The sequence below is a fragment of the Dama dama genome, chromosome 9 (assembly GCF_033118175.1).
Source record: "Dama dama isolate Ldn47 chromosome 9, ASM3311817v1, whole genome shotgun sequence".
NCBI classification, from domain to species: Eukaryota; Metazoa; Chordata; class Mammalia; order Artiodactyla; family Cervidae; genus Dama; species Dama dama.
Window position 1 is genome coordinate 73801050 of NC_083689.1, and position 24210 is coordinate 73825259.

At 46.0% G+C, this 24210-nt stretch overlaps 1 protein-coding gene, 1 non-coding gene and 1 pseudogene across 4 annotated transcripts; 2 read left to right on the forward strand and 1 right to left on the reverse strand.

Annotated features, from left to right (window-relative positions):
• Positions 1 to 652: 652 nt before the first annotated feature.
• Positions 653 to 22984, reverse strand: C1QTNF2 (C1q and TNF related 2). Of its 3 annotated transcripts, XM_061151873.1 has the most exons (4): positions 22902 to 22934; positions 9520 to 9582; positions 4119 to 4371; positions 653 to 1427 (listed from the first exon to the last, which is right to left on the reverse strand). In XM_061151873.1, exons 3-4 carry the CDS (start codon positions 4360 to 4362, stop codon positions 814 to 816), a joined length of 858 nt encoding a protein of 285 aa, XP_061007856.1. In that variant the 5' UTR covers positions 4363 to 4371; positions 9520 to 9582; positions 22902 to 22934; the 3' UTR covers positions 653 to 813. The 3 variants fall into 3 exon arrangements, with proteins under 3 accessions (XP_061007856.1, XP_061007855.1, XP_061007857.1); XM_061151872.1 differs by lacking the exon at positions 9520 to 9582 and having other exon boundaries at positions 22902 to 22984; XM_061151874.1 differs by lacking the exon at positions 9520 to 9582 and having other exon boundaries at positions 4119 to 4389; positions 22902 to 22924.
• Positions 11253 to 11355, forward strand: LOC133062965 (U6 spliceosomal RNA). Its single transcript, XR_009694284.1, has one exon. It is a non-coding gene; the product is annotated as a U6 spliceosomal RNA (small nuclear RNA).
• LOC133062910 (glycine cleavage system H protein, mitochondrial-like) lies at positions 12437 to 20083 on the forward strand (annotated as a pseudogene).
• Positions 22985 to 24210: the final 1226 nt, after the last annotated feature.

The following is a 24210-nucleotide window of genomic DNA, read 5'->3' on the forward strand; positions in this document are numbered from 1 at the left end:
TGGGGCCCAGCTTAAAAATTAACCTTTTTCTGTACTGATGTGGAGGGGACTTCAGATTGCCTTGAGGAGTTGGGGAGCTGGTGATATTCTGTACTTGAGCTACACGAAGGTGACAAGGTGTGCGAATACATGAAAATTCACTGAGCTGTCTGTTTAAGATTTGTAGACTTCATGTGCATGCTAAGTCGCTTCAGTCACGTCTGACTCTTTGTGACCCCATGGACTGTAGCCCGCCAGGCTCCTCTGTGCATGGGATTCTCCAGGCAAGAATACTGGAGTGGGTTGCCATGCTCTCCTCCAGTGGATCTTCCCGACCTAGGGATTGAACCCAGGTACCCTACTTTGCAGGCAGATTCTTTACTGCCTGAGCCACCGGGGAAGCCCAGATTTTATGTAAATAAACCCCAAAAGACAATATCTAAAAAAAACAATTTCACCCACTTCCCTGTCTCCTGTTCTTCTATGACTCTCCACCAAGGCACATGCCTTTCCATCCTGGTACAATAATTACACTATTTGTTGTTTGTAAATTGTTCTCCCGTTAGAATGTAAGGAGAACCTTTCTCTGTCTTGTTCACTGAGGTACCTTCTGGAGTGTAGTGCAGTGCCTGTCACATCGTGTCTATTAAGAAAATTAGCAAATGGATAAATGGAAGGATGAATAAAAAAGCTTGGATTTAATGGTGGAGGAAAAAGGGGTGGAGGAGGTCAGCCTGAGGTTAGATGCTCCCGACTTCCAGCCCGCAACAGTTTAGGGGTCTTGTGCTGGAAGCCCAAGTCCAGGAGCTGCTGGGAGACCCAGTACTGGCCCGTCTACACCTCACTGGGGCTGTCCTGGTCAGCGTAGATGAGGAAGCCCGTGAAGAGGCTGTCGGTCCAGTATGGGTCATAGAAGAGCCCGTTCTGCTCAGAATAGAAGATCTGCAGCCAGACCTCATCCCCCTGCCTGAGCGCCAGGATGGTGGAGCCTGAGGCCACGTCGTGGTTGCCTGTGTTGGCGTCGAAGGTCCGGATGCGATACTGGCCGTTGTGCACCAGGCCGATGGCCAGGTGCTTGTTGGCCAGCGTGATGTCGTAGGTGAAGTAGTAGATGCCCGGCACGCTGCAGACGAACTTGCCACTGGAAGCGTTGTAGTGTCCGCCCTCGTTCATTAGTATCTTGTCGAATTTGATGGGCAGCCGCTCCCGCGGATAGCTCTTGGTCACCGCCACGGAGAAGGCCGACTTGGCGTGGCTGCTGCCGCAGCTGCAGGGCCCCGGGAGGCCCGGCTCCCCCTTCTTGCCCTTGGGCCCCTTCCTGCCGGGTGTCCCGTGCTTGCCCGGGGCACCGCTGATCCCTTTGGGGCCACGCGGGCCGGCCCGCCCAATGGCCCCGGCTTTGCCCTTCGGGCCTGGCTTCCCACGATTACCTGTCCGGCCAGGTGAGCCTGGAAGACAGAACAGCTGGTGTTATGGAGGGGACCTCAGAGAACTAGGCAGAGGGTGGGCTTTGGCTTTCCATTCTTGGAACACAAGGCTTTGGGGAAAGGAAAGAACACAGTCTGTGCACTCACACAGAAATGAAATCATGATGGTATCACCAGGGGCATTTCTCCCATCTTATCTGTAAAGTGGGAATGGTAATATTCACCTTCCAGCATCATGTAGATTGTGGCAAAGATAACTTGTCACAGTTCATGCCCTTCCCTTGTCCTCCTGCCTTTGAAGGAAGAGTGGTTTGTCTGCCAGCTCAGCCCTTCCCCAGGCTGTGCTAAAAATGGGTTGAGACAAGAATTGTAAGAAGCCTCTTGACTTCAAAGCACTGACCTTCGTGAAATCCTTGACCAGTGTCCGAGATCCCTGCCCACGTGGGCAAGGGTTTTTACAGCAGCATTGCTTACAATAACAAAAACTAGGAACAATTAAATGCCTATCCAAAGGGAGATGATGAGAAAAATTATGGTCCATCTCTTATATGCAATTCTCTGCAGGAGTTTAAAAAAAAAAATGACACAGATTTACACGTACCATATGAAAACTTCTCTAAAATATACTGTTAAGTGGAAAAAGAAGGTGGCAGAAACTCTGTTTTGTTCAAAGGAAACCACAATGCCCATTATTTTGCACTTTTGAGTGCCTGGCACCTAGTAACCATTTGCTAGATGTATACACTTGGTGTATCCTACAGAACATTTCCATGGTAATGTGTGCCTGAAGAACACCTCTGAGTTTTTAATTCCCTTATTCTAATAATGTGCATTTCTCTCAACACAGTATTTTTGGCTGATGATTATATAAAAACATATGTATTTATGTTCCCCAAACTCAATACAACATTTTACATTTTAAACAAAATGGATGGGTAACTGGAGTCATATCCAAACACAATGGTTAATTGAAACAGTTGGCAGGCTGGCAGAGCTAGGGGGGTGGGCAGATGTTTTGGAAAGCATGTTTATGCTTAGTCGTGTCCGACTCTTTGCAATGCTTTGGACTATCCCTGCCAGGCTCCTCTGTCCATGGGGATTCTCCAGGCAAGAATTACTAGAGTGGGTTCCCAGACCCTCCTCCAGGGGATCTTCCGGATCCAGGCGTTGAATCTGGGTCTCCTGTGTCTCCTGCATTGCCAGTATATTCTTACCTGCTGAGCCGTCAGGGAAACATGCTGGATCAATTAAGGAGCCTGCAGCTGGAGGTTGCCAGGTGTAAGCAGTGTCTTAGCATCACTGCACACAAAGCAAGGGTCCGTTAACCACCCTATGAACTGGGTGATCAGCAAGTAATGCTGCAGATATTTTACATTCTAACAAGGTGCTTTGCTTCTCATATGTATATATACAGGCCTTTTTTTGTGTGTGTGATTTAGAGTTTTGGGTTAATGTGTAATGCATTAAAATTTTTCCTATTTTAAGTAATTGGGAAATAAATTCCCAAACAGCATTTTCTTACTGAACATCTAGTTTTCAGGAAACAGATTGCTTATGCTAAGTACTTGGCAATGTTTTGTATTAGTATATATATATGTAAATACACAGAAAGAGACCAGAACAGGTATGCATTTAACCAGTTAATAGTGATAACCTTTGGAGGATGACAGGAGGATGCTGAGGTGGAGTGAACAGTTTCCAGTTTGTCTGTTGTCTGCCTGGCACCCCTTCCTTTGGAAAACTTCTGTTCACTACTGAATGTGGTCCTAGCGAGGCTGTCAATCACAGTGATCAACTGCCCTCACCACACACACAACACACACTCACACCCAGGGGTGGGCACTTGACCCAGGCCTGGCGAATGGTGGTACCTCACCTCTATGGTCAAAGTGATTGGTTCAGAATGAATATGTGATCAAGAAGAATCAGTCCTCCTGAGAATTGCTCTATGGATCAAGTGGGCATTTCATAAATTCCAGCCTTTGTGAGAACCAAGCCAGTGTACAGAGAAGCAAAGCCTTGACAATAGTTGAGCTCCTGGATGCGGCTATTCCTGAAGCTTGGCTCTCAGACTTTCTAGTTGTATGAACCAATAAATTCCATTTGGGGCTATAAATTGGGTTTCTTTTTAAATTTTCATTTATTTATTTAAATTGGGTTTCTGTCTCTTGCAACCTAGAGAGTACTGAGTACTATTTCAGGAGACTTGCTTAAGGTCACTGAGCAAATCAACAGTGCAGCTGGGGCAGGAACAGAAAATTGAGGCTCACTGTTCCTTTCCAGAGAACACACCATTTTTTTTTTTAATTAAAAAAATTTTTTTGGCTGCGCTGTGCAATGTATGGGATCTTAGTTCCCAACCAGGATGGAACTCGTGCCCCGTGAAGAGGAATGTCCTAAATACTGGACTGTTGGATAATTCCTACTCTGTTTTTTAAAGAGACATTAGTTTGGTTTATAAGGAAATAAGATTCATACATATTAGTTTTCATAACTTTGCAAACCCCTTTTGAGTCAGATGTTATCAATAGGAAGAGAAGGCACTGGCAACCCACTCCAGTATTCTTGCCTGGAGAATCCCATGGACAGAGGAGCCTGGTGAGCTGCCGTCTATGGGGTCGCACAGAGTCGGACACGACTGATGCAACTTAGCAGCAGCAGCAGCAGTTGTCAACAGGTGGGAACAGGAGGGACAGGCCCTGGGCTTCTTACCTTCCTCTCCGCTCTCCCCTCGGTCCCCGTCCTGGCCATCCTGGCCATCTTTGCCTGGAAAGCCCATTCTTCCCACCATTCCTGAGGGCCCTGGGGCTCCTGGGGGGCCGGGTGGACCCTGGGGGCCAGGCATGCTGCAGATGAGTTGAGGGGAGCCCTTCTGGAAGTCTCTGCGGGCGAAGGCAGCCAGCAGTGGGTCGGCTGCACAAGGAAGGGCACAGGCCAGCAGCACCCAGGGGATCATGGTGGTCACCTGCAGGAGGGCAGAGAGCTGTGAGTGGGTGAGTCTGGCCATGGAGCTGACTGGAGGTCAGTCGTCCAGAGAAGAGGGCACCTCTCCTCCCTCTCTCTCACATCACAAGCAAGTAACCGGACAGTGTTCTCACACCCGGACATCTCTGGATGAGCCATGTCATGGGCTCAGAATACACTTTGGAGGAGTCCTGGACGGGGGAGGCAGTCATCCTCACATCCTCATGCTCTGGAGTGGCAGGACTGAGCCCAGTGACTGCTGATGGGGAGGAACCGTGGATGCAGAGAATCGTTCCATGGTTTCATTCAAATATGTGGCCTGAATGGAAAGTCACAAGGGCAGAGACACTTCAGACTGCTGGTGGTGATTTGTAACTATGCTGGAGGATTCGGGGCCGCACATTAGCGGGTCAGAAGTGAGGCATCAGTTCTGAGTGTCGGTGCCGCAGGCCTGAGCAGCACTGGCAGACGATGGGCACAGCTTTTCTGCCGAGGGCTCCCTGTGTACCAGGCCTGGGCCAGGAGCTTTCCACATGTTACTTAACCTCATAGCATCCTATCCGAATAGATATGAGGAGAAAGGGAGCTCAGAGAAGTTCACAAGGTGACTAAGGCAGGCAATTATCGTGGCAGGGCTGGGATTTGAATGAGGCCATGAAGAGCCAGAGCACATGTGCTTTGCTCCAGGCTACACTGATTTTTTTTTTTTCACTTAAAGAATAATAAAAATAATATGCTCACATTGTTATAAAGTCAAATAATAACATAAAGCTTATAATGAAAAACCGTGCGTAATCTTCAGCCCCATCCATCTTCCACATCAACTCTCTCCCCTCCCCCAAACTCTTTTGGCTATTTCTTCAGAAATTTATTGACATTAAAAGATAATATGCTTACGTAGCTTCTTTTTATCTGTTTTAAAGTTGTTTGTTGTTTTCTTTTCTTTTGTACTGTGCTGTATAGCATGCAGGATTCTAGTTCCCTCACCAGGGATTGAACCTGTGCCCCTTGCAGTGAAAGCTCAGAGTCCCAATCACTGAACCACCAGGCAGGTCCCATCAATTTCAGACATTGCCTTTTGAATTCCTATTATGACAGATGAGGATTCAGCTCTCTTGCATCACTCAAGGACCCTGTTTTCTCCCTCATGCTGTTTAAACATAATTTTTGACTAAACCAAAATTCACTCTTTGAAGTATTATAAGTATTATTTACTGCTAAGCTAAGCACCATACTATAATTATACTTCCTTCATTATATATACATTTCTTACTGGAGATATTAATAATTTTATTTGCTTAGTTTTCTACATCACTAATTTGTACATTATCAAATATATCAGATAATTTACCTCTCCCATCTATTTTCCTGAAGACATAAGTCCCAGAGCCCTCCCTCCTCCTGTTCCAACTGTGTACACACTTTACAGCCCAGGATTTTCCTTTATAACCATCATGGTGATTCTCTTTGCCTCTCTCCTGTGTTTTATCTCCTGCTTTACAAATCCATGCCTTCCTTTTATTTTATTTTTTTTCACTCTCTCATTTTGGTGACACATATCCTACAATAGCTTCCTGGATAAGAAGTGTGGGATGTAATTTTGGGGGACACTTTGCAAGTCTCAATAAGTCTTAATTTCACGCCATGTTCTTAAGGCTGGGGCAGTGGCGACATGATCACACTAGAGACCAGAGTGTTACATGACCAGAGATTATCTACCCCAGCCCCTCTCTGGGAAGATGCCAAAGCCAAGGTCCAGAGCAGAAATAAGCCACTTGTTCAAGATCTCTCAACAAACTGACTCAGTCACTTTGCAACCAATAGCCTCTCTCCTAGGAATGAAACCAGGAGGGGGAATATTCTAAGCAAGACTTTCTGCCTCTAGGATGGGCTCTGAAGTGGTAACTGGCTTTGTGAATTTAGGTAAGCCCTTTTTCGTCTCTGGGCCTCAGTTTCTACCCCCTGAAACATAAGGGATTGGAGGACCTCCCTGGTGGTTCAGTGGTTAAGAGTCCGCCTGCCAATGCGGGGCACATGGGTTCAATCCTTGGTCTGGGAAGATTCTACATACCATAGGGTAACTAAGCCCATGGGCCATAGCTACTGAGAATGGGCTCTAGAGCTTTCGAGCTGCAACTACTAAGCCCACGTGCCACAACTACTGAAGCCGGCACGCCCTAGATCTCATGTTCTGAAGCATGATAAGACAGAAAATGCGAAGCCTGTGTACCAAGGAAGTGACCTTCCCAGATACCCTGGGGGACCAGCCCTTCCTCCAAGTCTGGCTGCTTCCTGTGTGACCCGGCAAACACCGTCTATCTTTAGGCCTTCATGCTTCAGGCACTGAGGAAGACCCAGAACTCAGTGCATCTCTTTGCAATAAAATTGTCCTTGGCCCCAGGGTCTTATCTCATAAGGGACACACTTCAAAAGGCACAACTAGAGAAAGTCCGCACTCAGCAATGAAGACTCAGCACAGCCAAAAATAAAAATAAAACTTAAAAAAAAATCTACCAAAAATAAGGGGTTGGTTTCCACACTCGAGTGTGCATCAGACTCAATTGGAGGGCTTGTCTAAACCCAGGTTTCTGGGCCCAACCTCCAGAGTTTGCAGTTCAGTAGGTCTGCGTTGGAGCTGGAGGATTTGAGGTATTTTGAGGAATGCTGAAACTGGTGGTCCAGGGACCCATTTGATTGCAACCTGGGCTTCCCAGGTGGCACTAGTGATAAATAACTCACCTGCCAAGGCAGGAGACACCAGAGATGCAGGTTTGATCCCTGGTCAGGACAATTCCCTGGAGGAAGGCATGGCAACCCACTCCAGTATTGTTTCCTGGAGAATCCCTTGGACAGAGGAGTCTGACAGGCTACAGCGCATGGTGGGGGCGGGGGGGGGGGGTGTGGTCACAAGAGTTGGACAGGACTGAACTTAGCACACACACAGACTAGATGATTTCTAAGGCCCCTTCACCTCTGATGCTGACTGAGACTCTCAGACTCCACTCTGCCCTCTCTTAAAAGATGCAAAGCCTTGCTGGCTTCTCTGTTCCCACATAACCTTCGTTCGACCACTTCATCAGAGCCTTCAAGCATGACAGGGCTTCCTGCAGCCGTAGGACTGGCAGTAAAGCTGGAACACTGCTCAGGTCTCACCCTCAAGGCTCACACTTCCCTCCTGGGCCCTCAGTCTCCCTTCACATCCTGCTTTGCCTGGGGCCTGGGAGCCTGTCCAGACGTCTGTGCTGGCTCTGGAAACATGTTGGTTGACTCTGCCCCTCCTCCTTGCCCCTCCAAATCTTTAACCCTGGGAACACATGAGGAGGAGAGAAGACCAGGCCTCCCCTGCCAGGAAGAGGAGTGAGACTCGGGGAGCTGGTCTAGTTCCAGCTCCGTGGCTCACCAACCTGGTGACTTTGCACCAGTCACTTTCCTTCTCTGGACCTCAGAGAAGAAATGTCACAGAAGTGTCCCTGGCCAGGGAGAGATGATTTAGTACCAGACACTGCCTTAAATAACATGTAGTAACAAAGTTACTATCTTTTCAATTTCCGTAGTCCTAAATAAGGAAAAAAAAAAGGTTTCAGTTTGCTGACTATATCTTTCACGTCTCCATACCCCTTCCTAATATCCCTTTTCAATAAAGAACACTGTCATCTGTGGCAGTGCACACCCATTCTTACGAAATTTTGTGCAATTTGGAAACCTTGGAGACCTCCAGACAGGACTATGGTGCCAGACACCCTGGGACAGAGCCTCTGCTGGGGTGCAAGGAAGGTCTGTGGCCCGATGTGAGGAAAGGGACTCAACAAGGGCACAAGTTAGCCCTGGGGATCTAGTCCTTTGGAGAGGATGAAAAGAAAGACCTAGTGGGTGATAGAAAGAGTGTGTTAAAAATCCATATTTTCATCTGGGCACCAGGACATATGAGAGGACATACTGCATGCTCAATCGAGGGGTCAGGCCAAAGTGAAGAACTGACAAAGGAGGACCTTTTTTTCTTGTTTTGTTTTTAAAGTTCTTTTTCTTTCTTTTTATTTATTCACTTATTTTTGGCTGCACTGGGTCTTCATTGCTAGGCACAGGCTTACTGCAGTTGCAGCGAGCTGGAACTACTCTCTAGTTGCAGTTCACAGGCTTCTCACTGTGCTGGCTTCTCTTGTTGCAGAGCAGGCTCAGGAGTGTGGCTCTAGAGTTCCTGCTCAGTCGCTGTGGTTCAGGAGCTTAGCTGCCCCAGGGCATGAGGGATATCTGAACCAGGCATCAAACCCATGACCCCTGCACTGACAAGCAGATTCTTAACCACTGAACTGCCAGGGAAATCCAAAGGAATGGTTTTGAGAGCTCATTTCATGACTCTGGGCACTCTTGGATTTTAAAAGGCAAACTTTGGGAATTCCCTGGTGGTCTAGTGGCTAAGATACTGTTCTCCCAATGCAGGGGGCCCAGGTTAGATCTCTGGTCAGGGAACTAGATCCCACATGCTGCGGCTAAGAGTTCACATACTGCAACTAAAGATCCCGCATGCCACAACAAAGACCTGGCTCAACCAAATAAATAAATGTGTATATATAAAAAATGCCACCCATGAGGCTGAGAGGGGGATATCTGTGGACATGCATCTGAGGATTGCATGCCAAGTTGGCGGCTGGGAGAGCAGCTGCTTGCCGAATGGAAGGAGGAAGAGAGCTCTCTGGGGCACAGGAGGAAGCAGACTGCCTTCTCACCCTCCCTGGTACATGGAAGGTACGAGACATTCTGCAGTAGGAGCCAGCCTGGGCCAGAGGGACCAGGACAGGAAGTGAGGGGCCCAGCAGGGATAATCATGCAGGGTTATCTGAAAATGAGAAGCCTGGACTTGCCTGCAAAATGAAAGTGTGACAGACTGCTTCACCGTTTGTTACAGTCAGAGGGCTTAACTTGGGAACACCCAAGGACCCCCACAGAAGGTACCCCCAAGAAAGAGACATCATCGTTTCTGCCGGGTCCAGGGGAGCTTAGCCCTATCTCAGCCATGAAACAGGAACCACACCCACCCCTGCCATCTGTCCCATTAGTGCTGCTTCTGCTCCTTCCTTCAACCTGGAAAGAGGTTAGCTAAGGTGTCCCAGCCAGCATCATGGCTGCACTGTGGGACAGGAGGAGGCCTCACCTTTGAATGATGATTGAAGAGCAGATTACCTGGGAGTAGACTGTCAGGCGGAAGGGGGAGCACCTTTGGAGAGGAAAAGTTAAAATTTTACCTCCTTTGCCTTCTGCCTCTGTAACTCAGCTTGCTCCTTGCAAAGTCTAGATCATGTAAGCCTCAGAAAGTGGGGACTCACAATACTAGGAACTGGAGCTTATCTCACTCACCCTTGTCCTGCTCTTTGCAATTGTCCTAGCCCCTGCAAACCTGAAAACCTGCTTAATCACGCCTGTCCATGTATAAAAACTCTGTAACTTTGTTCGGGGCTCAGAGCTTGGAGTGTTAACTCCTCTGGGTCCGCTGGCATAATAGACCTGAGTTCTCCAACTCTCCAAGTGTGGTGCTTGGTTTCTCGAGTACTGGTTTCTGCAACACCTTCACTGGCTAAATTATAAAGGGGCATGTGTGCTGAGCTACTTCAGTTGTGTCTGACTCTTCGATCCTATGGACTGGAGCCCTTCAGGCTCCTCTGTCCATGGGATTCTCCTGGCAAGAATACTTGAGTGGGATGCCATGCCCTCCTCCAAGGGATATTCTGACCTCGAGATCAAACTCTATGGCTCCTGGATTGCCAGGCGGGTTCTTTACCACTAGTGCCGCCTGGGAAGCCCTATAAAGGAGCATTATAGTACCCAAGAATACTGGAGTGGGTTGCCATTTCCTTCTCCAGGGGATCTCCCTGACCCAGGGATTAAACCTGGGTGTCCTGCAATGTGGCAGATTCCTTACCATCTAAGCTATAGGGAAATCCCTATAAAGGAGCAGAGGGAGGCAAAAATTAAGCTGCAGTTTAATTAAGCTGCTGTCTTCTGGTGCCTCCTGTGCTCAATATGGGCCGTGTAGTCAGTGGTAGAGACGGGAGGTAGACTTAGGAAACGTGGTGGAAACTTGCATGTTTGATATACTTTTGGAAAACTGTGTCCTAGAGTCCCCAGGCTCCATCGCCTTCCCTTGTCTGCTTGACAGGAGTCTTGCAAAACTAGTCTTGGTGTTACTTGTGAGCTGGGACACATCTGAGACCCCAGAAGAGAAACCCACTTCTCAAAGCAGATTTGAAATAATTTGAAAAATTGCAACCTGCTGGTATTTTGGACGAGGGAAGGAGGGAAGGAGGAAGGAAGGAAGGAAGCAGGTGGGAGCAAGTCTTCCAGGCAGATGAGAGAGTCTGCAAGACAGGCAGGAAAGACAGAAGGTCAGAGGAGAGAGAGAAAGGTGAAAGGGGAACCCTGTGCTTCAGGTTGGCTCCCCTCTTGCTTCTCATCTCTACTCCGGACACACAAGCCCGGCAAGAGGGAGCAGGGTCCGCTCTCCAGCCTCTGTGGACAGCAGGGGATCTGGCTCAGTGAAGCTGGCCCAGGGCAGGCCCCAAGGGCTGGGTGGAGGCATGGGGCTCTGGACAGGAGGAAGGGATTTCTCTGAGCTGGAGCATGAAGGTTCCTGCAGCTCCAGCCAGCAACTGTTTTGGAAATAGAGGCGGGGAGACTGGGTTCTGACTCCAAACCCAGAGGGAGGGAGAGGAGAGTTTCCTTCCCTCTGCGGCTCCTCCAAAACAGCCAGCTCCACACAGCCCTGTTCCCAGCCTACTCTCCACACCACAGTGGTGAAAAAACTAGGGGTGAGTGCGTGGAGAATGGACAAGTGCCTAGGCATCCAGACAAGTGAACTCTTGCTGAGTTTTAAAAATAAAACTTAGGTGCTCGCTTTGGCAGCAAATATACTAAAATTGGAACTATAGAGAGAAGATTAGCATGGCCCCTGCACAAGGATGACATGCAAATCTGTGAAGCGTTCCCTATTTTTAAAAATAGATAGCCAGTGGGAATTTACTATATGACACAGGGAGCTCAAACCAGTGCTCTGTGACAAGCTAGAGGGGAGGGATGGGGTGGGAGGTGGGAGGGAGGTTCAAGAGGGAGGGGACATATGTATACCTATGGCTGATTCATGTTGATGTATGGCAGAAACCAACACAACATTATAAAGCAATTATCCTCCAATTAAAAATAAATATATTTTAAAAATTTAGAATTAAACTTGAGGAGAGCCTCAAGGGACCATTCAATCCAACCTGATCGGTTACAGAGAGGGAAACTGAGACAGAGGCAAACTGACTTAACTGGACACCTAAAAAGTTTCTGGCACTGTGCAAAGCTCTTTACTGGAATCATTTTATTTGAAGTTTACAATAAACCCTACAAGGCAGTAAACTTACTGTCTCATTTTTCATTGGAAGAAACAGAGGCTCTAAGAAGTGAAATGATTTACCCCAAATCACACAATTTGAGTTCTGGGGAGACTATTTGAACCCAAGTCTGACGGGCTCTGGAGATGACGTGTAATCTACTACACCTTGTTTTCTTCTCTATTTTTTTTTTTCCCTTCTCTGATTTATAGAAGAGGAAACTGAACTCAGAGAGGCTAATTTGCTCATGTTTATACAACTAGTTCATGGCAGAAGTTATATTTGAATTTGGGTTTGGCTGACCCTAATGCGCAAATGCTTTCCATTATGTCAGCATTTCTTAGATTTTTCTTCCTAAATATCCCAAATTATAGCAGAGACCTTAAAGCATAGGCCAAAGCCACGCACAGCAATAGAGAAATTTCTTTGATATCTTTTTATTATATCATTTTATACACACAGGCACACATGCCAAACATACACACATATATAAAATACATGATTTGGAAAATGTAAAAGTGATGCTTTTTCTCCCTCGGGATATTTGAGATTGACATTTGAGGGAAACTCCTGTCCTCTGAGAGGCCCAAATGTGGCTTAGCCAAGGTGATTAGGAGCAGTCTCCTGAGCCCTGACATCCCACCATTGGGATGCCCCTTTGGAAGGCTGATGGGGTGTTCCCAGGGGCTGAACCAAAAGATGAGGGTGCAGAAAGCACCTCCTCCCAAGCACCATCAGCTCATTCCCTGCTTAGACCTGGCAAGTACCTCCGCCCAGGTCTCTTGCTCCCCTGATGGCCATTCGCCTGCTCAAGCCAGAGGGATCAGTTACAAATGTAACTTAGCCACATCACTTTCCGAACAGTCTTACTCCAGTGGCTGCCGGCTGCAAACAGCAAATATTGGAACCCCTGATGTGGACCTAAAGGAAATGACCCCTTGCCTCCATCCTAACCCAGGTTAGTCCCCTCTCTTCCTGCACTCCCCTCCCCTTCAGGCCAAGCTCTAACCCACCCCTTAGTCTTCAAGCTCCATTCCACCACCTTCTTTTTTACCTCACAGGGCACAGGGCTCTACCCCTTCTCTGGGGAGAGGGCTTGCAGAACATTTTACACATGGCAGGTACTCCATAAATATCTGTTGAACTGATAAGAAAAAAAAGTATTGGTTCTTCCTTTTATTTTGTTTACTTATTTATTTGGTCACATTGAGTCTTAGTTGCAGCATGCCGGATCTATTTCCCTGACCAGGGATTGAATCCAGGACCCCTGCAATTTGGAGTGTGGAGCCTTAGCCACTGGACCACCAGGGAAGTCCCCTTCCTCATCTTTTAAAAAAAACTCTCTTAGTTCCTAAATTGTCCTTGCTGGTGTGAGTTGAACAGGGAAGGCTCCATGGTAGTTTTCCTGCTGAACGGAAAACAATATTAGTTGGTTCAACCCCTAAAATGAAATCATGAGGTGCTGAACTTGGATGAAGTTCTTCAGTCTGGTTTTAATTTGCTCAGTCCCTGAGTTCCTCATCTCTCAGTTAAGTAGCTAATGAATCATAAAGCTTTATGTTCTAAGAAAACAGGAGGAGCTAAAGGGCCTCGGCCTGAGGTCCACTGTCAGGACCTCCTCCCTGCTCTTGTTCATGGTGCTCAGGGCTTCATTCCCAGGGGCCCTCTATTCACAAAGTGACGTGAGAAGGGCCAGCAACTGGGACATGGGTCTCTCACTGCCTCCACCTGAATGTGGCTGCCAGTGCAAACTCCAGAGACACTTGTCTGGGCCTTGAGGCTGCTGAGCCTGAGTTTTGCACAATCTTCCTTGGAGACTGGAAGATATAAATTGTGCTCAAATAAATTTGACCTGTTAGCTAGGTTGTGACACGCTGACAGGTAGAGGTGGTGTTTCTCTCAGTGCCAGGAGCTGTAGGAAACACAGTCACTTAGTTTCCTCAACTATCCAATGGGAATAACAGTATACTCGACTCATGCAGTTTGCGCAGGAATAACAGCTAATGTATTCAAAGCTTCTAGTCCCAAGTGTGACCAAGTAAAAGTTCAGCAGCTGAAGAGAACTCTGAACTCTGCCTAACTGCCTTCCCTTGTAAGCCTTCAGAGAGCTGCCTGCCTGCTTCACGTCTCAGGGCTAGTGCCTCCTCAGAGGGGCCCACCCCTGTCTGTTTGCTCAGACCACCCTGGTCTTCCCTCCAAAGCACTTGGCTCAAGTTGTGATTATATCTTTTTTGTTTCTCGGCTCATTAACTTTCTGCTGTCTGTCTTCCCCCTAGAGTGGAAGGTCCAGGAATACAGAGGCCCTGCCTATCTTGCTCTCTGTTATGTCACCAGTGCCCAGCTCAGCTGTTCAACAGCCTTGAATGAAATGGTCACTCGTATGTAATAAAAGAGCAACAGGAGCAAAAGGATGACAAAGCCACACTTGGCTACTGAGGGAAACCCAAGGAGACCACTGGTCTTGGATTCAGAAGAGGTGGGTCCTGGTCCTAGTTTTGTAACTCATTGGCCATGTGGCTTTGGAAAAATCATTTCCTCTTAGCTGGGCCTCCACTTCCTCACCTGTAAGATGGAGATCATAACCCTCACCCTGGCTGCCTTACAGGGTTCTTTTGAGAATCTAATAAGATAACCAAAGTTGAAAGCAAAACTTATACAAAAGTCAGAGCCTTGTTTAAAACAATAACTGCCACCAACTGCAGCGGAACTAACAGCAGCACTTTCCCGGCCTCCCAGCAGAAGCCCCTGGAATGCTTCAGGGGAAGGACACCTGACTCTGAAAATCCCTGTGTTTGCAGTTTAAAGAAAAGGGCTGGTGGTGGGAATGGGGTGGGGCTTGCTCGTTGAAAATTCACTTTGATGGGAGTGAAATTCCATGATGAAAAACATTCCATGCCCTCCCTGAATTCCAGGAAGCAAATTGGAAACAGCTTCTCTGAGAAGCTGAGAGAGGCCCGATGGGAAGAGAGGGGCTGGCTGCCGGTCCTCCCACAGGGCTCACGGAACCAGTACCCCTTTTCCTGGTGTCTGGAGACGGATGCCCATGTGGAAACACTGCAGCACCGAGTCTAGACACAAAGGATTAAAAGTCATGGGGCCCACTTGCCAGGAGACCTCCGAAAATATCTGATTTGCTGCTTTCTCCTTCTCCCACCCTCTGCCCCTGTTTTTGGCTCAGTCTAGAGAATAAAAAGGGTCCACCGCCAAAACTCCTAACTAGGCTTAGGAGCCAGCTCTCGCGAGATTTGCCTCAGCTGGGAACGCTGACCGCACACCGGAAGTCAGCTTGACGGCCCTGCAGTATACCACCAAGTCTGACAGATAGGGCCAATTTCTTACACACCAAAACGCGTGACATGTGGTGGGCGTGCAGCCCGCTCTCTGGGCCCGAGGCTGCTTCACATGGGACCTCAGCTGCGGTCGGAGTCAGACTCTGAGGCGGCTGAAGCCAAAGCCGTCTTGTTTCAGTGCTGCTGCTAAGTCGCTTCAGTCGCGTCCGACTCTGTACGACCCCATAGACGCAGCCCACAAGGCTCCCCGGTCCCTGGGGTTCTCCGGGCAAGAACACTGGAGTGGGTTGCCATTGCCTTCTCCTGTTTCAGTGCTACCCACAGCTTTCTCTGCCCTGGAGACCAAAGACCCTAGTGAGAGAAGCAGGCAGCTGATGTATAGGGTGTGAGGACGGGCGAGGAGGCCCGAACGTGTTCAGAGCCCTGTGTTCAGCTTTTACTGAGTTCTGCCCTCTACGTGGCCTTCCAAAGTGCTGCCCAATAGGAGGAGGACATGAGTCACATGTGTCTTTTTAATTGGGTTCACCGCCACGTGAGAAAGAAGCAGATGAAATTAATTTTCTTGCTATTTTAGCCCAATATATCTCAAATACCATCATTTCAACATGTAGTCAGTGTAAAAGTTGTTGAGACATTTTACATTCTTTAATTACCACTAAGTCTTTGAAGCCCAATGTGTATTTCACACTTGCAGCACTGGCCACTAGCTATGGGTCCTTCTACAGGTTACTTACGCTCCCTCCCTCATCCTTATCCCCCCTCCAAAATGGGGCTGGGGGGGTGGTGGATAATAATGGTACCTAACTTAGAAGACTTTTATAAGGATTTAATTTTCCTAGAGTAAGGCCTGGTATAGGGGAAGAGATAAAAAAGCATTGCCTATTCTGTCCTTCTGAAAAGCAAACAAGATGATGGATTTTTTTTTTTTTTTTTGATGATGGAGTTGAAAGGAAACATGATACAAAAATTCAGACCTTGTTTAAAATTGTCACCACCAGAAACTGAATCAATGAAAAATTACCCTCACCTCCTCCATGAGTCCTGTGGCATTTCACCTGGAGCCTCTGTATTCTCCTAATAAATTCTCCATTTTCAAGTAAGATAGTTTGTTTTTCTGTCTCTTGCTACCTAAGGAGAGTCCTATGGAGGCTTGGCCTTCACTCCTGCCATTCCATCAAGAGGGAAGAATGGGGGTGTCTGGCTTGGCCCCCTACCCCTGATCCATTTGGCATGTTCAGGCTCCACGGAACAAAGATAGGGGAGTCAGTCAGAGTGTTGATCTCATTAACTGACAGGAGGGCCAAATGGGCTATCATGTATGCAAATACTTGGTACCGTGACTTAGAAAGGATGGTGTGGCTTATTCTTATTGCGTTGGAGCCTAGACACTGGGGATCTGAAGATGGAAAGATGTGGGTGCTGCTGTTATAGGACACATGATCTGGTTATATTGAGGGTCCCACTGGCATACCTAAGCGACCAGGAGAGAAACAAGCCTTGCTCCTCCTTTCTCTTTGATCTAGGAGCCCTTGAGGAGCATCCAGGACCATACAGAGGCAGAGGAAGGAAATTTGGGAACTAGATGATCCCTTGGAATGGTATGGAAGGGACTATGCTTGAGGATTCAGGAACCAAGGGAGAGGAACAAAGTCTGTACTCTGAGGGGTTGGGGAGAAAAAACTGGTTTCCTTGACTTCCTTGGGCTTGCTGGTTTCCAGGAATTCACTTCCAATCAGGCCATGATGGGCATTCAGGGTAACTTTAAAGGTGTGACACAATGCTAGCCTTTGAGAGCACACGGCTGAACTGGTGGTTAAGAAGTGGTTAACAGTCATTTTCTAGCTGTTTGACCTCTGTAACGTTATTTAAGCTCTCAGTTTTCTTGTCTGTGAAATAGGAAAAGCCATGTGTATGGTCTTATTTGAAGTATTAAATTTGAAAAAGCATGGTATAAAAATATTTATTGTTTCACTTTATATGTGAAATTTGTCAAGAACCTTGCAAGGATATTCTAATAGTTAAGCAGAAATTCTAATGGGTAAGCAGAAATACCTGTCATCCTTCAGCAGGTGAGTATTGAGTTACATCAATTTGAATTATTTGAGGACTTTAGGAATGTCTCCATGAATAATTTGATTGCTCATACCTCATTATAGAGTAATTGTGAATACTAAATAGGATCATTCAGTAAACAGCTCACAGTAAGACCTCAGTAATATTAATAATGGTATTATTCTGATATAATGATAAAATTTGAAGACAATGAGAGATATAATGGGAGAAGGATAAAGGAGCAGACCTGGGTCTACTGTGTCCTCATCTGTAAAATGGTGAGAACAGTGACCTTGTGAGGAGTTGAACAGTTGTGAGCTTTGGGATAAACAGCATCGAAGGCAGTTATAACAGTTGAGGTGATTTTTATGGCATGGCATGAATGCAAAGGTGCAGGATTTCTATGGGTGTACCCTACTTTAAACAAGGATCTAAAATTGGAATTTAATCATTCAATGATCAGTTTTTTGTTGAGATTGCAATGTACAAGGACTTCTGGCTGAGAGCTGTGGAAGATGGTCCTGCCACTGATGAAGTTATAATCTAGACAAGAGGTGACCAGCTGGCTTATCAATGGCCTTATGCAAACCACAGACTGCACTGTGCTTTCATTCATTTATTTATTTATTTTTAACTTTGAAATTGTTGCCAATGTAAAATTTGGGAGATTTTATGTTAAAATCAAGATTTCAAAATAAAATACAGAATATATCTAACCAAGGAGGTAAAAGGCTTGTACTTAGAAACTATAAGACTTTGATGAAAGAAATTAAAGATGACAGAAACAGATGGAAAGATATATAGTACTCATGGATGAAATAATTAATATTGTTAAGATGACGATACTACCTAAGGTAATCTACAGGTTCAGTGCAATCTCTATCAAAATACTAATGGCATTTTCCACAGAATTAGAACAAATGATTCTAATATTTGCATGGAAACACAAAAGACCCCAAATAGCCAAAACAGTCTTGAAAAAGGAGAACAAAGCTGAAGGTATCATGCTCCCTGATTGCAAACAATACTACAAAGCTACAGTGTGGCTCTGGCACAAAAACAGACACTTAGATTAACGGAACAGAATAAAGAGCCCAGAAATAAACCCATACTTGTATGGTCAATTAATCTATGACCAAGGAGGCAAGAACATATAATGAGACAAAGACAGCCTCTTCAAACTTGATGTTGAGAAACTGAACCACTTTCACATACTATATACAAAAATAAACTCAAAATCGATTAAAGACTTAAATGTGGGACTTGCAATCATAAGACTCCTAGAAGAAAACATAGGTAGTATGCTTTTTGACATCACTCTGAGCAATAATTTTTTTAGTATGTCTCTTCAGCCACAGGCAACAAAAGTAAAAATAAACAAATGTTACTACATCAAATTAAAAAGCTTCTGCATAGCAAAGGAAACTATCAACAAAATGAAAAGACAACCAACAGAACAAGAGAAGATATTTGCAAACAATATATCTGATAAAGGGTTAATATCCACAATATACAAAGAACTCATACAACTCAGCAGCAAAACAAACAAGCAAACAAAAACAAACCTGATGAAAAATGAACAGAGGACCTGAATGGACATTTTCCCAATGATGGTCAATAGACACATGAAAAGATGCTCAATATCACTAATCATCAAAGAAATGCAAATCTAAACCATAATATCATCTCACAGTTACTAGAATGGCAGTTATCAAACAGACAACATGTAAATGTTGGACAGAATGGGGAGAAAACGGAACCCTTGTACATTGTTGACAGCAATGTAAATTGGTGCAGCCACTGTGGATAACAGTAAGGAAGTTCCTAATAAAATTAAAAGTGGAACTTCCATATGATCCAGAAATTGTACTTCTAGGTATTTATCTGAAGAGAACAAAAGCACCACTTTGAAAAGATATGTGTACCCTTATGTTCATTGTAGTACTATTTACAATAGCCAAAATATGGAAGCAACCTAAGTGTCCATTGATAGATAAATGGATAAAGAAGACATAGAATATTATCAGCCATGAAAAAGAATGAAATCTTGACATTTGTGACAACATAGATAGACCTAGAATGAACATAGAGGATTTTATGTCACAGGAAATAAGCCAGCCAGAGAAGACAAATACCATATGATTTTCACTTACATGTGGAATCTAAAAAACAAAACAAATGAAAAACATAACAAAACAAACAGAGTCATAGACACAGAGAACAAACAGATGTTTGCCGGGGGGGAGGCAGAGGAGACATGGGTGAAATAGGTGAAGAAGAGTAAGAGATAAAAACTTCCAGTTACACAATAAATAAGTCACAGAAATGTAACATGCGGCCTAGGGAATATAGTCAATGACATTGTAATAAACTTGTATAGTAACAGATGATAACTAGACTTATTGTGATTATTTTGTAATGTGTAAAAATATGGAATCACTGTGTTATACATTTGAAACTAATATCCTAAGTCAGTTGTATTTCAGTTAAAAAAAGATTTCCAGGCACCCCTGCAAACGTGGCGCTGTGAGCAGCCAGTGTGGAGTGTTCAGGCTGTGGTCTGTTCCCTGCGCACCATCTCTGCACCCAACGTGCCCTGCCCACCATGGCCCTGGGGACTCTGCTCTGAAGATGGTGTGGAAATTCACAGAAAAACATGAATGGGTAACAACAGAAAATGGTGTTGGAGCAGTGGCAATCAGCAGTTTTGTACAGGAAGTTCTGGGAGATGTTTACTGTAATCTGCCTGAATTGGGGACAAAATTGAACAAACCAGGAATTTGGTGCTTTGGAAATTGTGAAAGCTACTATGGAACTCTTTTCTCCTGTATCAGGAGAAGTAACTGAAATTAATGAAGCTCTAGCAGCAAATCCAGGACTTGTTAACAAAACTTGGTATGAAGATGGTTGGCTGATCAAGATGACACTCCATAACCCTTCAGAAATAGATGAACTAATGAGTGAAGAAGTATATGAGAAATACACAAAGTCTATTGAGGACTGAAAATGGAACCCCTAAATAAACTAGTTTGAAACAAAAAAAAGATTTCCAGCTGTTTTTCAGGATCTGGAGGACCTGGCAACATTCTGGCAGGCACCAACTGACTGCCTCTTGGACAAGGTGTTATGGGCTGAACTGTGTTTCTCCAAAATTCATGTGTTGAAATCCTAACCCCTGGGACCCTAGAGTGGGACTATACTTAGAGACAGGATCTTTAAAGAGGTAATTAATGTCAAAGTCATATTGATGAGTCCTAATCCAATATGGCTAATATCTTTATAATAAAAGGAGATTAGGACACAACACCCAGACCAAGGGATGACCATGTGAGGTCACGGTCAAAAGGTAGGCATCTGCCAGCCAAGGAGAGAGGCCTCAGAAGAAATCAAATCTGCGATCACCTTAATCATAGACTTGTAGTTTCCAGAACTGTGAGAAAATACATTTTTGTTGTTTAAGCCCTCCAGTTGTGTTACTTTGCTAAGACAAGCCCTAGCAAACTAATACCCAGGACCTACGTTCTTCAGTGTCCAGTCCTCACTACTCCTAAATGCTATGCATCCTGTTCACTTAGGTATCATGCATGGTCTCTGTTGGCATATGAGTTTGCAACCCCTGATCTAGAGGAAGAGGGTATTCTCCATATGTGTTCTCCATATAAGTTGTGTGTTTCTATTTCAGAGCTCTCATGTTCATTTTCTCCTTTCATTTTCCCCAAACTTCTAAGAGGCTGGTTCTGTCATCCCCATTTGGCAGGAGAGAATACAGAGCTCAGAAAAGTGAACTCATTTTTCCCAGGTCAAAGCTGGGACAGAACCCAAGCCTTAACTAACTGGGCAGCTGTGTGTGTGTGTGTGTGTGTGTGTGTGTAGTATAAGCCAGTTATAGCAATCCACAAGTCCAAAGGAAGATTATTTTCTTGAAAAAATATTTGGCACAGAATTCCCTTCACAAGTGAAACCTAGATTAGAACTTGATTAACAGAAATCTGACTTATGAAGCAGTTTATCTCATGGAGGCAATGCCAGCTTAGCAGGCCTCTGACCTGGAGGAAGGAGTAGGGGAAGCTATCAATGAGCATTTGGGAGTAGAAAGCATGGGAGCCTGGGACTGTGGCAGAGAAGGTCCAGTCATCTATGTCCAGTCTGCAGGTGAAGATGAGAGGAGGAACAGCAAGATAAGAAAGAATGGAGGGATGTGCAGAGAAAGAAGTAACTTCCTGGGGGAACTCGCTGAATATCTCATGGAGGCTGAGTGGCTTTCAAGATGCCCCAGACTTGTGAAAGAGAATTCGTTTGTGTAATGGCACACTATACACAGGAACAAAGTATATGCAGATACAGAAAGATGAAAAAGCAAGTTGCAGCAGGGAATGTCAAGTATGACTTCTTTGAATTAAACAAAACAGATACAGATAAATAGAGATGTATATCTATATTGTGTATATATAGACAGATTTTATATATATATATATATATGAAATTTCTGCAAGGACACACATCTTGTTAAAGGGGTTACCTCCCAGAATTGGGAAAGGGTGTGTGGGTTTTTACTTTTCACTTTCCACCTTTATATACTGTGTGAATTTCTTAAGATAAATGTTGTTTTGTGTCATTTAAAACAAAAGGTAACCCTAAGGCTTGAGGACTGGAAGATAGGCAAGGTTGTGTTCCTGCTAGGGAATGGGGAGAAGTCAGACATCTGGCAAGAAAGGAAGCCTGTGGTTGCACTGGATGTATTAGAATGAAGGGCAGTAGTGAGGGTCTGAGAAGTCGGGGGGGGGGGGGGGGGGGTGGTGTGTGGTTTGCAGAGGGGCAATTGAAAGTGGGCATAATGGGTATGATTACCAGACAACAGAATGAATCAGAGGAGAGCTGTGTAGGTGGCAGTGCAGAAATGGAGGAACAGAGAGGATTTTGAACAATGCTCACTGAGCATCAGCTTTGGGTTGACAGATATAGGACAGTGTTGTTGCAGTTGCTGCCGGTTCAGTGGGGTCTCTGGGAGATGGCAGGTCTAAGGAGGGGACCCTTGAAGGATTCGACGCAGGAGAGTTTTGCAGTCAAAGAGCAGAGGATTGCGCTGAGGTTGTGCAAAGGCCTGACCTGAGCCGTGAGAGGAGCAGTCCCAGAAAGGGGCAGTGGCAGTGGGGATGGAGAAATAAGAACAAAGTAAATAAGACAAGGCTTGGAGAGAGGCAGCAGGGAGGGAGAGTGAAGGGCATTGTGAAGAACTGAGTGCAGATCTCAGCTTGCTGGTTGCAGATCTCAGCTTGCCCATCTGTATGATATATTTAATTAATGTCACGAGTCAATGAAATAATGCACTTGATAGGTAACTATGATTGTTAGCTCAGGTGTTGGGCTCAGACTTACCAGGGTTCAAATCCTTTTACCACCAACGGCTAGCTGTGTGACTTGAGCAAGTCATTATTGTCTCTGAACCCGGTGCCCCTTCTGCAGGTGGGGATAACCTGTTGTCATGGAAATGATGCTGGCAGGGCCTGGCACAAAATAAGCGCTCAACAAACCGTCGAGCTATTACCATTACTATCAAGAAAACCACTGAGCACAGATCCTGCCACAGGCTCTGTAAGCGCTCAGTAAATGTCAATTCCTGTTGTAATTCATAAGGCAGAGGACGAGAGCCAGGAATCCGCGGGTTGCCCGGCCTGCGATGAGGGGCTGTTGGCGGTTCCCTCCCTCGCACTTCCTCCTACCCCCGCAGTCATTGTGCATTCTCCCGCTCCCTGCCCGCACTTAATGTCCCTGCCGGAGGGCAGCGGAGGTGCGGGCCGGGCGGACCGCGTGTGGACACTTACCCTCACCGCCGCCGGCCACGTCCAGGGGCGTCTGCAGCCACGAAGCTCTGGGCCGTCCCGCCTCCCGCTGCTGCAGCCCAGCCGGCGCCCGCCCCAGGCATACTTTTCCCATCCCGTCATGGGCGGGAGAGCTTTCCACCCGGTCACGTGGGCTGGCCCGCAGAGCGGCCGCGCACTCTTGGGCTCTGATTGGAAAAACCTTTCAGCTCCTGTGACAACTTGATTGTGTCGGTGGATGGATCGTACCGTGCGTAGAACTTGTCAGTGCATTTGAAGATGTCTGTGCGGGAGAGTGATCCTTATCCAGGCGTTTGCAAGGGTGTGGGTATGTGGCACGTGTCTAATGAGGCCTGTGTGTGAGTATGCATCTCGCTGTGAATCTAGGAGTACTGTGGACGTGACAGCTTATAACAGAGTACCTTTCCATGTGTACTGAATGTAAGGGTGCTCCAGAGAGATCATGAATTATGTGTGTGTGTTTAGTTTTATGTGTGTGTGCGCATAAGAGCATGTGTCCAAATATACATCAGGGCTATGTCTGCACATACACATGCATATATCCAAGCTTGTAGCTTGGTGTGCAATAGAAGTGCTCTTCAGTTGCGGTATGTACACACTAGTGGTTGGATGTCTATGTTGGGTGCACGTTTAAATGTGTGTATGAGTAGGCAATGACTGCTTATCAATGTGTATGTGTATGATACTGTGAGGCACCTGTTTGTGCAGTGTTTATATGTAAATGTACCTTGGTGTGGGTTTTGTCCAGATGTGAATGTATGCACACACATAATAATGGATGGGGGCCCCTGTGACCCCACCCTCATCTCCCTCCTCCCCAAAGGATGAGGCTTCACTGGCCTCACTAACTCTCTGGCCCAGCCTCAGGTCCTTGAGAGACATGCCCCTGCTGGAGGACCCCAGCCCCCAGATGCGCAGGGTGACCATGTTTAGGTAGCAATTAGACACCAGAGGAAAGAAAAGTGATTAGAGGCCTGGCTTTTGCTTTTCCCTATTCCTTCCCCTGCTCTCTTTCATTAGCTACCAGCATTTCACTTGGCTGCCAAAGCATCTGATGAACAGATGGTATATGACCCAGGGTTTATTTGAATGCAGATATGCATTCAGATTCTCATGCTGGTTCCACCACTGTAGACACGTCAGTTACTTCAGGTAATATTTCACTTTCTGAAAAGTAGGGAGAATAATAATTACATCACTTGCTCTGTCTTTCCCCCCGGAGTTGTGACACTCACTCACAGAGAGGTTTGGTAAGCCATCGAGCTATGTAGAGAATTAATATTAAGTAAAT